Consider the following 12,502-nt stretch of genomic DNA (forward strand, 5'->3'; position numbering starts at 1 on the left):
GACATTACATTAGGGTCTTGAGGGTGACTGCTGGCAGGGAATGCCAGGATGAATTTTCTGAATGATGACCTGGAAATGGTTGTTATTTTGTTTATCTCCTGACAAAGATAGATTTTCAATTACATAACACTGAAAAAGAGAGTTTCATGCAATGTAATCCCATTTTAAATATAACTACATCCATTCCCATTATTTGCATACATTTTACAAATCATCCAAATCATTTTTATTGTAATGTAATACATCAATCTTGTTCTAACTGTTTCTGGTAAGAAGTATAGATGGAATTAGTTATTTTTTAGTGTTTTTGGATAGATGTAATAACAAAAAAATGTTGAACTTGTGTTTCTGGTATTGCATTGCTGGTTTTTACCATTGTTAAATTTGCATTTACAAAGTTATTAAACTATTAAAACTTGTGGAGAACTTACAATGAATCGTAAAACCATTACCTGCAAATGTCAGAGGAGAAAAAAAACACTTTATTTTCATTGTGAAGAAATGGTGGAAATGAGCTTCCATCTGTTGATAGATGTGAAGATACTATATATTACATGTGAAAATTACAGTCAACCACCACACAGTAATACGTTCAACGTTTTGTAGATCATAAAATCATGTCATGGTAGAATTAGGCCATTTGGCCCATCAAGTACACCATTCAATGATGGCCGATCTACCTCTCCCTCCTAACCCCATTCTCCTGCCTTCTCCCCATAACTTTTGACACCTGTACTAATCAAGAATCTATCTATATCCACTCTTTGCCTCCACAGTCTTCTGTGGCAAAGAATTCCACAGATTTATCACCTTCTGTCTAAAGACATTTCTCCACATCTCCTTCCGAAAATAACATCCTTTAATTCTGAGGCTATGACTGGTTTTACTGATATTACTGGTTAATCGACTATGAGTTGTAAGTCAAATAGATCCTTACTTTTTCTCACCTTATCTCACCTTTATATCTATTCACTAACCAAATATAAGCAAAACCTAACCTTTTGTGAAGGTTCTACAAAAATAGCAGCAATGAGGCTGCAATTCACTTGCACTCTTTCCATCTAATGCATTCAATGCTTATGACATAATCTTCTCTAGACTGGTGAAACCAAACGCATATTCAGTGATCTCTTTGCATGTCACCTTCATTCAGTCACTCCCACTCTGACCCAATGAGGTGTAATGTAAGCTTGAGGAACTGCACTTGGCCAGGCAGGTGACAAATATCTGAACACCATAACAAATTCAGCGATTTCAGATAACTCACTTTTTCTGTTTCATAATGTCCATGCTGAGTGTACCTGGGAAGAAGGGTCTTGGACTGAAACGGCCTGAAACACCACCCATTCCTTCTCTCCAGAGATGCTGCCTGTCCCACTGAGTTACTCCAGCATTTTGTGTCTACCTATGGCCAGTTCTTCTGCAAGTTTTCTCATATATCTATAATATACAATCAAGCCATCCACTGTATCTGTACACAGTGGATGGCTTGATTGTAATCACGTATAGTCTTTTTGCTGATGAGATAGCACGCATCCAAAAAGCTTTTCACTGTATCACGTGACAATAATAAACTAAACTAAACTAATCTTAGAGAACTGAGTCTGAAGAAGGGTCTCGACCCGAAATAGCGCCTATTCCTTCGCTCCATAGATGCTGCCTCACCCGCTGAGTTTCTCCAGCATTTTTGTCACCCTTCAGAGAACTAAGTTCTCACTTTTGTTCTTATTCAAGATTCCAGCAGTTCTGTGACTATTTGGGTGTTGATAGTTGGATTGATATCAAACTTACCTGTGCCATTGATCATATCACAGTAAGAGTCATTCCAAAAGGGTAGCTTCCTAAAATAGATAATATTATAATAATAATAATAATAAATTTTATTTAATGGGCGCCTTTCAAACATCTCAAGGACACCTTACATAGTATATCGGAATAACATATAATCGGAATAAAACAAGTAATAAAGACATCACAGAGACACAAATTAAAAACAGGATTCAATCCAAAAACAGAAAATCAAAAACACAGTGTGAAGAGGGAGCAGCGGCAGCCAAAGCGCGCCAGCGTTCACTCTCTCTTCACGGCAGCCATATTGGACACAGACCTACAGGACTACAATTATACAAAAAAATCATCCCCCCACAGTGGATAGCACTGTGGAGGAAGGCACAATGTCCAGTCCCCACCCCACGTTCACCCCAAAGTCAGGCCTATTGAGGCCACCGCAATTGCCTCTACGGAGGCCCGATGTTCCTGGCCGTTCTCACCGGGTGGTCTTGCCCCGGCGTCGGGAGAGTCCTTTCGGCGGCTGGGCCACTTGGATACCTCATCTGCCTATAAACCTCAGAATCTCAGAACCTCAGAAACTAAAATGATCAAGTTAAAGATTATGGCATATTTTACTTTGTTACAATACCATTAACAGATGGAAAATGATGCATGTCCCATTAGTCACTATAATTAGAGGTATGCTCCCAACACTATTTAATTATGGAATATTTGTATTGATTTTTTGGGATCTGTCTATTGCTGGTATTACTGGCATTTATTACCCATTCTTAATTGTCCTCAAGAAGGCAGTGGTGAGCTACCTTCTTGAAAACTACAGTCTTTTCTTATGAAAGTCCTCTCATGTAGTAAATTCTAGAAATTGGATCCATCAGTGATAAAGGAATAGTGTTTTATTTCCAAGTCAGGATGGGAGTGGGATCGGTAGAAAGTGGCATTCTCATGGATCCTTAACTTTCTTGGAGGTAAAAGTTATAGGTTTGGGGCAGATGTGGTTGGAGTCATCTAGATAAGTAAAGTGCAATGCATTTTGTAATCACTGTACACTGTGAACATGCAACACTGGTGGTGAAGTGAATGGATGGGAATGCTTTAGGCCACTAACCAAGTGGAATGCTTTGTCCTGGAAATTGATGAGTATCTTGAGCGTTGTTAAGAATTCCACTCCTCCAGGAAAGTGGAAAATATTTTGTTCTGTATTTGTGCCTTGTTGATTTTTGAAAAGGCTCTGTGGCGTCAGCAGGTGGGTCTCTTGTCATAGTGTCTGATGAGCGTTTATAGGCACAGTATTTATGTAGTAAGTTTAATTAGGTTTCTGGACAATTGAAACCCCCAGAACGATGATAGAAGAATATTCTATGTTAGTAATGTCATTGAATATCAATTATAGATGTTTCGATGTTTTTGAGGTGGTCTTCTATTTCAAATATGGCTTGTAGATTTTGCAGTCCATGTTTGAATGTCGTCTAGGTCATGTGCAGAATTATGCAGGACCTCTTCAAGTGCAGAATTATGAATGGTATTGAATATCTATACATACTGTATGTCCACTTCAGACCTTCTCATGGAAGGGAGGTCATTGATGAAACCAAAGAATAGGTTTCATTCAAGACACTAATCTGAGAATTCTTCTCAAGGCATTTATGCAATTACACTGAACGATAAAATCAAATGGTTATAAATATTTAAGTTAATGAAGGGAACAGAGGTAACAGAGAACCCTTAGTTAGTTTCTCTATTGTGTGATTAGAAACACTTTGGAAATGTCGTATTTTGGCACAGGTGCACAGACAGCATGAACACGCAAGTTACTTTATTTCGAGGGGAAAGTGCATAGACCACGTAAAAAGATTAAATGTAATCACAATCCACTCTTACTTCTTATTTCTCCAGCGGTCAATGATGCCAACGTTGCTAATGTCGTCTTTGCCAGTGAACACGTTATAGTATCCATCTGCTGTTCCGTTGTACTAGAGGCACAGACAAGTAACATCCTAACTGAATCATAACAAGTTATAGCAATAGCCCAAAAGACACAAAGAATTGTCAGACTAAAACAGTTTTAAGACAAATAAACTAATTCTGCTCATTGCCCTCACTTGTTGATCATTTTGGGGGTGGCACAGTGGCTCAGCAGTAGAGTTGCTGCCTTACAGCACCAGAGACCCAGGTTCGATCCTGACTATGGGTGCTGTCTGTATGGAGTTTGTACGTTCTCCATTTGACCGTGTGGGTTTTCTCCTGGTGCTCCGGTTTCCTACCATACTCCATACAGGTTTGTAGGGTAATTGGCTTCTGTAAATTGCTCCTAGGACAGAACCAGGTGATTACTGATCGGTGTGCCGAAGGGCCTGATTTCACACTGTATCTCTAAACTAACTTTCCAGACATTTCTGCAGGAAGTGGTGGCAGACCCAGAAAGCTCGGCCTATAGTAGGCCAAATGCATAAATCAAAATATTAAGGACCAAAATAGGTAATTTGAGTTATCCATCTTAACAATTCCAATCAACAGAAATGCCAGGTTCCTGGGCATATTATCTTACTCAAATGCCTTAAAGAAAGAATGGAAATGGAGAGAAAAGGATCATGTATAGGCAGATGAGATTAGTTTATCTTGGGGTCATGTTCAGCATGGACATTATGGGCTGAGCGCCTTGTTCCTGTACTGTAGTTTTCTATATGATATGCTCTATAGAAAGGATATGAAGGCCTATAATTGCATGCTGGAAAATGGGGTTAGTGCATCTAGGCACCTGATGGACACAGTGAGCCAGAGGTTGAGTAAACCATGTTATGAATTGCACTGGACAAAAGGTGTAACATTGTTCCCTCTACTTTGCTGACATCGGTGCAAATTACTTACCGGGTAAAATATACCAATGATGGGGTCCTTTGGGGTCAGTTTCTTCAGTAAAGGATCTTCATATCCCCAAAGTAACTCCTTCACTGTTTTAATCTGAAACAGGGAGGCATTTACCTTTTTCAAGACCTTGTTAACCATACCGTGTAATAGAACTGGAAGCAGAGAAGGTGCAGCCTGTGAATGGTAGAGATAATATATTAGCATCAAACAGCTCCGGGACACAGAATTTGTACTGTAGTTATGATTCTTCTTGTATTTATTCATCAAATGCAATTCTCTGTTCAAGAACCTATTGAGAGGTGAAAGCTAAAACACTGTCAGTTATTATCATAATACCCATTATGTATTTTGACATGACTTTGGGAGAAATGTCGATCACTGTTTCCTATGTAACTAGATCATCCAACATCAATGGATTGAGTGTAGCCAGTGAATACTATGTCCAGCCTCTGACTGATCTCTGGCCCTCTGACTCCAGTTCTAGTTTGTAACAGTGGACGCAAGACCCAGATTATGAGTAGAGTCCAACTCAGTTTGGTCCATTATCATCGCCCAAGTCTTTTCATATTTCCGTCACCTAGTTTCTTACGTTTTTACTGCAGCATAGCCTAATGTCTTTAAAACAAAATGTTGAGGGAGGAATAAATATTGGCCCAGGCCATAAAGGATTAATATCCTGCTTTCTCTCCAAAAGGGTGTCATGGGCCACAGTTTAATATCTCAAACTAAAGATGAAACCTCTCCCTTAATGCAGCACTCGAGAGTCAGGATAGATTTTTTTTTCCTTATCAAGGAGATTTTATTACAAATTCACAGTTTAAATATAAACATAGAAAATAGGTGCAGGAGTAGGCCATTCGGCCCTTTGAGCCTGCACCGCCATTCAATATGATCATGGCTGATCATCCAACTCAGTATCCTGTACCTGCCTTCCCTCCATACCCCCTGATCCCTTTAGCCACAAGGGCCACATCTAACTCCCTCTTAAATATAGCCAATAAACTGGCCTCAACTACATTATGTGGCAGAGAATTCCAGAGATTCACCACTCTCTGTGTAAAAAATGTTTTTCTCATCTCAGTCCTAAACGATTTCCCCTTTATCCTTAAACTGTGACCCCTTGTTCTGGAGGTTTACATCCCACTGCGTTAATTAAAACTGCTATTCTTGCAGTTTACAAACCTCGAGCATCAGATTACAACATTATCAGCCATATCCACGAAGCACTCAAGCCTCCACAGCGACCAGCATTCACGGAAGGCCACCAAAGTTCCCATGGACACCATGTGTTCCTTCTCAAGGACATGCAAGTACGGAGAGAGCCCTCGACTGCCCACTGCCTGGACTCTTGAATGGCCATTCAGGCCAGGCCCAGGAGCAAACCAACAGGGAGATCCCCCCATACTGACAGACCGACACTCCCCCATCCGTACGGAAGACCAAAAATCAGGGGCGTGGAGCTGAAATGTAGTAAAAATGTGAGGAGCAGCTCCTTTAGATGCTCAAAGGCTTGCAACGTCTCATACTCCATATACACATGTTATACGGTCCAGGCCGCAGCAGTGACAAGCAGAATAGATTTTTGTGTTCCATTGACTAAAGTATGAACTCTTCAAAAATGTTATCATTGACCCACCTGCGATGCTGGGATTGGAAAATAATGTTTTTTGTTAACTGTCTTTCAATAAAGAGCTTCAGCGACTTCTCCGATTCAACAGGTACTGGGAAACCTTGGGGTGTTGGGATAATCTCAAGGACCGTTGAAGAAAGAAAGCCAGATGTATAAACACTTATTCCAGTTTTGACTGCAGCAAATGACTGGGGTGCTCATTGTGTAGGAAAGAACTGCAGATGCTGGTTTAAACCGAAGATAGACACAAAATGCTGGAGTAACTCAGCGGGACAGGCAGCATCTTTGGAGAGAAGGAATGGATGACGTTTTGGGTCGAGATCCTTCTTCAGATTGAGTCAGTGGAAGGGGAGATGAGGAAGTGTAAGGTGTGAGAACGAGCCATAACTCCTTCAAAGTAGGCCTTGATTGCAAAATCTCCTCAAAGTATGCCTACTTTGAAGAAGTTATGTTTCCCAGTGAGAGCCCAGCCAAGTTCTCCTCCCACCTTCAGTAACTTGTCCTCTGCTGAATGGCACCTCACCTCCTCCTGGTCACTGTGTACCCGAAGGGAATGACGGCGTGTGTCTCCTAGCAACTGTGCTGTCAATTGCCTGAAGTCAGCAAAAAGTCCTTCACCTCCTGGCACGCCACTCCCTCTAGACTTAGCCCCGGGAACCAATTAAAACAAGCAATAAACCAGTGTTGAGTCAGAATAACAGCCAGCAAATAAAATAAACAAGCAGCTAGCTTGGAAATACTTCATAAGGGGTGGATAGGGGTCCATTTGAATGGTAAGAGGAGTTACTTCTCACTGAAGAGCAATTTTTTCAGGTAAAGATTTAAGACTAAGAGAGGGCATTAAAGGAGCACTGAATTCAAAACATTGTTTGTATTTTACACAGAATCACAGAATTGTGGGAGTACAGAAGCAGGAATTTATGCCCTTCTAATCAGTACTGGTTCTATGTAAAATAATGTAACCAATCCAGTCCCCCATCCTCTGCCCTTAGCTCTGCAAACTCTTTCCGACTTGGCATTTATCCGGCTTTGAACATTACAATCGAATTATCCGGCTTTGAACATTACATCTCTCCCATAGCCATAACAACACCAGCTCCACTGTTTCCTCCCATTATGATTTTCCATATGAATTGAAGAAACAGGAAAAAGGTGGCATTAAACTTGCATCTCTGTCTATGATGCCCAGCCCATGCCCCATGTCAGTACCATCGCCACGTCACAGCCGCAGGGAGATAACAACCAAGCGGAGGGCGCCACAGCCCCCCTCCTGTATTGATAGCAGTCCTGAATATTACTGAGACAAGAAAGGGTTCAGCCGTAGACACATTACGAAGGAAGTTCCGCATAATCAGCTGAACCCAAGGTCGCCTACGTCAAACTATGGCACCTTCTGCATTCCTGTTGTGACTACTAAGAGAGTAAACAAAGGGAAACTTAGACACACTGCTAACCTAACAAACCTAATACCTATTACCTCCAAACCAAAACCAACCATAAAGCCTATCAATAATACCATCAGGATGGGTCTGCTTAATGTTAGGTCTCTTAATAACAAATCATTTTTAGTCAACGATTTTATTACCACCTCTAAACTGGATTTTATGTTTTTAACTGAAACATGGCTAGAACAAAATAACAGTGCAACCATTCTGATCGAGACAGCTCCTCCCAACTATAATTTTTTTGATGTATGTAGATCTGGAAAAAGAGGTGGAGGGGTTGCTGCTATATTTTAAAATGTATTTCAGGGGAAACAGATGTCACTTGGTGATTTTCCATCATTCGAATACCTTTGTGCTGTATTGAAATGTTCCCCCAGAGTTCTCCTATTAATTATTTACAGGCCACCTAAATATTATGCAAATCTTTTCGATGACTTTACAGAATTACTGTCTAGCATCTCCACTGACTTTGACTGTCTCGTCATAACTGGTGATTTTAATTTTCATACTGATGATTTGAATGACAAGGGTGCAAAAGAATGTTATACTATTTTAGACACATTTGAACTGTCTCAACATGTGAAAGAGGCTACTCATTGTAATGGGCACACCCTGGACTTGATTATCACAAAGGGTCTCAATGTTTCTGATATTTTCGTGACTGATCCTTCATTGTCTGACCACTTCTGTGTTTTCTTTAATATATCTTTTATTCCTGACATACAGACAAAATCAAATACTGTCAAAAAACGGTATATAAATGAACATTCTAATGTACTCTTTAAAAATGCCATCTCCTTGTTAGATAGATAGATAGATAGATAGATAGATAGATAGATATAATTTAATTGCCACACAACCAAGGTCAGTGGAATTTGGGTTGCCAGCAGCGGTACAGTGATAAAGAACACACCCACAATAAAAGTTTTACACAAACATCCACCACAGCATTCATCACTGTGGTGGAAGGCACAGAGCTTGGCCAGTCCTCCTCCATTACCACCTCTAAACCCATGTTCTGCTGATGATCTTGTAGATAACTTTAATTCCAAAATTGTGAAAGTTATAGATGTCATTGCACCTGTTACGGTTAAAACGATTTCTGGTAAGCAAAAGGCACCCTGGAGAAAAGCTGCTTTTGTAACAGCCCAGAAAAGAGAATGCCGGAAAGCTGAACACATCTGGCGGAAAACAAAACTTCATATTCACCATGACATCTATAAAGATAGCCTCCGTGCCTACAATTTAGACTTAAAAAGTGCTAGAGAAACATTTTTCTCCAATATCATTAACAACAACACTAAATAAGGCAAAAACCCTATTTGCAACTGTTGACAGACTGACCAACCCCCCAACACAAATACCACCTGAACTCCATTCCACGCAGAAATGCAATGAGTTTGCATTCTTTTATACTGATAAAATTGAAGGCATCAGACGTGCCATCAATATCTCCGCTTCAAACAAAAATGTTGGATCACCACCCTGTTTGGGCAAAAGTAACGTGGCAATGATGACATGCTTTAATGTCATAGACTCTAAAACTCTTGTGGAAACGGTGACACAACTAAGGCCATCCACCTGCTGCCTTGATGCTTTACCTACCAACTTCTTTAAGAATGTTTTTGACTGCCTAGCAATAGACATACTGCAAATAGTTAACAGCTCTCTTCAATCAGGCAATTTCCCAAAAGCCTTGAAAACTGCAGTTATTAAACCTCTTTTAAAAAAGCGGAGCCTAGATGCCTCTATTATTAACAACTATAGACCAATATCAAACCTATCTTTCATAAGTAAAATCATTGAGAAAGTTGTCCTCCAGCAACTTAATCACTTCCTGGCTTCAACTGGCTGCTACGACAACTTCCAGTCAGGATTTCGACCCCTTCATAGCACCGAGACCGCCCTTATTAAAGTTGTAAACGACATCCGTCTTAACACAGACTCTGGCAAAGTTTCAATATTAATGCTATTAGACCTCAGTGCTGCATTCGACACTGTTGATCACTCAATACTTTTGGACAGGTTGGAAAAATGGGTGGGGCTTTCAGGCACAGTCTTAAGTTGGTTCAGGTCATATCTACAAGATAGGAACTATTTTGTTTCCATTGGCGACTTTGTATCAGAACCAACCATCAGAACGTGTGGAGTCCCGCAAGGTTCGATCTTAGGGCCTTCTTTATTCAACATCTACATGCTCCCACTAGGGCAAATCATGCGAAATAATAATATTGACCACCACTGCTATGCCGATGACACTCAAATCTATGTAGCGCTATCACCAAATGACTATCGCCCTATAGATCTGCTGTGCCAGTGCATTGAGCAAGTCAAAGACTGGATGTGCCAAAATTTCCTCCAACTAAATAAGGACAAAACGGAGATAATTGTTTTTGGTGCTAAAAAAGAGAGGCTTAAAGTAACCCAACACCTTCACTCTCTGTCCCTGAAAACTTCTAACAAAGCCAGAAATCTTGGGGTTATTATGGATTCAGATTTACATTTCGACAGTCACATCAAATCAGTAACAAAATCGGCCTACTATCACCTCAAAAACGTAGAAAGATTAAGAGGACTCATGTCAGCTCAAGACTTAGAAAAACTTGTACATGCCTTTATTACTAGTAGGCTAGATTATTGTAACGGTCTCCTTGCAGGTCTTCCGTAAAAAACTGTCAGGCAGCTACAGCTTGTTCAGAACGCTGTTGCTAGAGTTCTAACAAAGACCAAAAAATTTGAACACATTACACCAATTCTTAAATCCTTACATTGGCTCCCTGTATGTCAGAGAATTGATTTCAAAATCCTGCTGCTCACCTATAAATCACTACATGGTTTAGGACCAAAGTATATCACTGACATGCTTCCACTATATAAGCCTTCTAGACCGCTAAGATCTTCTGAAACCAATCTGTTAGTGATTCCCAGAGTAAATACAAAACATGGGAAAGCAGGATTTAGTTACTATGCAACAAATAGCTGGAATAAACTTCCTGAAGATTTAAGACTTGCCTCAACTTTGACCACTTTTAAAACAAGACTGAAACTTTTATGTTTACTTTAGCTTTCAGCTAAATCTTAACTACATTGCACTTTTAACTTTTGCACTTTTTATAATACATTTTTAATTTTGCTTTTCTTTTCTTTTAATTCTTCTATTTTATTTCATTTTATTATTTCATTTTATTGTATGACATGTTTTTATGTGAAGCACTTTGAGTCTGCCTCGTGTATGAAATGTGCTATATAAATAAAGTTGCCTTGCCTTGCCTTGCGCCTCTACCACTACCCCGGCACTGTATTCCCAAGGCCAGTGACGTGCTATAAATGACGTTTCCCTTGTGATATTCTGTGTTCTTTAGCCAGTGATCGCAAACCAGGAATCTGAGTTGTTGATCCCCTCAGCCAAAATGAGCTGGTTCCATCCATAAGATCATAAGTGATAGGAGCAGAATTAGGCCTATCGGCCCATCAAGTCTGCTCTGCCATTCAATCATGGCTGATCTATCTCTCCCTCCTAAACCAATTTTCCTGCCTTCTCCCCATAACCCCTGACACCCCTGACACCCCTGACACCCGTACCAATCAAGAATCTACCAATCTCTGCCTCCATGGCCTTCTGTGGCAAAGAATTCCACAGATTAACCACCCTCTAACTAAAGAAATTCCTCCCCATCTCCTTCCTAAAGGAACATCCTTTAATTCTAAGTCCATGACCTCTAGTCCTGGACTCTCCCACTAGTGTAAACATCCTCTCCACATCCACTCTATCCAAGCCTTTCACTATTTGGTATTTCACTATGAGGTCCCCCCTCATTCTTCTAAACTGCAGCGAGCACTGAACCAGTGACGTCATGCCTTTACTTTTCATGGAGATAATTATGGAGAAGGTCAGAACTGGACCTAGGGTTGAGATTTTTGATTGGAGAAAGGCTAACTTTGATGAGATGCGAGATGATTTAAAAGGAGTGGACTGGGACATTTTGTTTTATGGGAAAGATGTAGAAGAGAAATGGTGGACATTTAAAGGGGAAATTTTAAGAGTACAGAATCTTTATGTTCCTGTTCGGTTGAAAGGAAACAGTAAAAATTGGAAAGAGCTTTAGTTTTCAAGGGAAATTGGACATCTTGTTCGGAAAAAGAGGGAGATCTACAATAATTATAGGCAGCATGAAGTAAATGAGGTGCTTGTGGAGTATAAGGAATGTAAAAAGAATCTTAAGAAATAAATTAGAAAAGCTAAAAGAAGATATGAGGTTGCTTTGGCAAGTAAGGTGAAAGTAAATCCAAAGGGTTTCTACAGCTATATTAATAGCAAAAGGATAACGAGGGATAAAATTGGTCCATTGGAGAAACAGAGTGGGCAGCTATCTGCAGAGCCAAAAGAGATGGGGGAGATATTGAACAATTTATTTTCTTCGGTATTCACCAAGGAGAAGGATATTGAATTATGTGAGGTAAGGGAAACGAGTAGAGTAGTTATGGATACTATGAGTTTCAAAGTAAAAGAAGTACTGACACTTTTGAAAAATATAAAAGTTGATAAGTCTCCAGGTCCTGACAGGATATTCCCTAGGACATTGAGGGAAGTTAGTGTAGAAATAGCCGGGGCTATGACAGAAATATTTCAAATGTTATTAGAAACGGGAATAGTCCCCGAGGATTGGCGTACTGCGCATGTTGTTCCATTGTTTAAAAAGGGTTCTAAGAGTAAACCTAGCAATTATAGACCTGTTAGTTTGACTTCAGTGGTGGGCAAATTAATGGAAAA

The 12,502-nt window shown here is 40.1% G+C and overlaps 1 protein-coding gene across 2 annotated transcripts in view; it reads right to left on the reverse strand.

The window, feature by feature from the left end:
* The window catches only part of cd36 (CD36 molecule), a 40,858-nt gene that overhangs the window by 11,809 nt on the left and 16,547 nt on the right, over positions 1–12,502 (reverse strand). For both annotated transcript variants that reach the window (XM_033039816.1, XM_033039815.1), the window contains exons 4-7: positions 4,657–4,830; positions 3,670–3,761; positions 1,792–1,841; positions 453–522 (exon numbers count right to left, since the gene is read on the reverse strand). In XM_033039816.1, coding sequence (XP_032895707.1) covers positions 453–522; positions 1,792–1,841; positions 3,670–3,761; positions 4,657–4,830 — 386 coding nt within the window. The remainder of the gene's footprint in view (positions 1–452; positions 523–1,791; positions 1,842–3,669; positions 3,762–4,656; positions 4,831–12,502) is intronic.

This window comes from Amblyraja radiata, chromosome 21, assembly GCF_010909765.2.
Source record: "Amblyraja radiata isolate CabotCenter1 chromosome 21, sAmbRad1.1.pri, whole genome shotgun sequence".
Lineage (NCBI taxonomy): Eukaryota > Metazoa > Chordata > Chondrichthyes > Rajiformes > Rajidae > Amblyraja > Amblyraja radiata.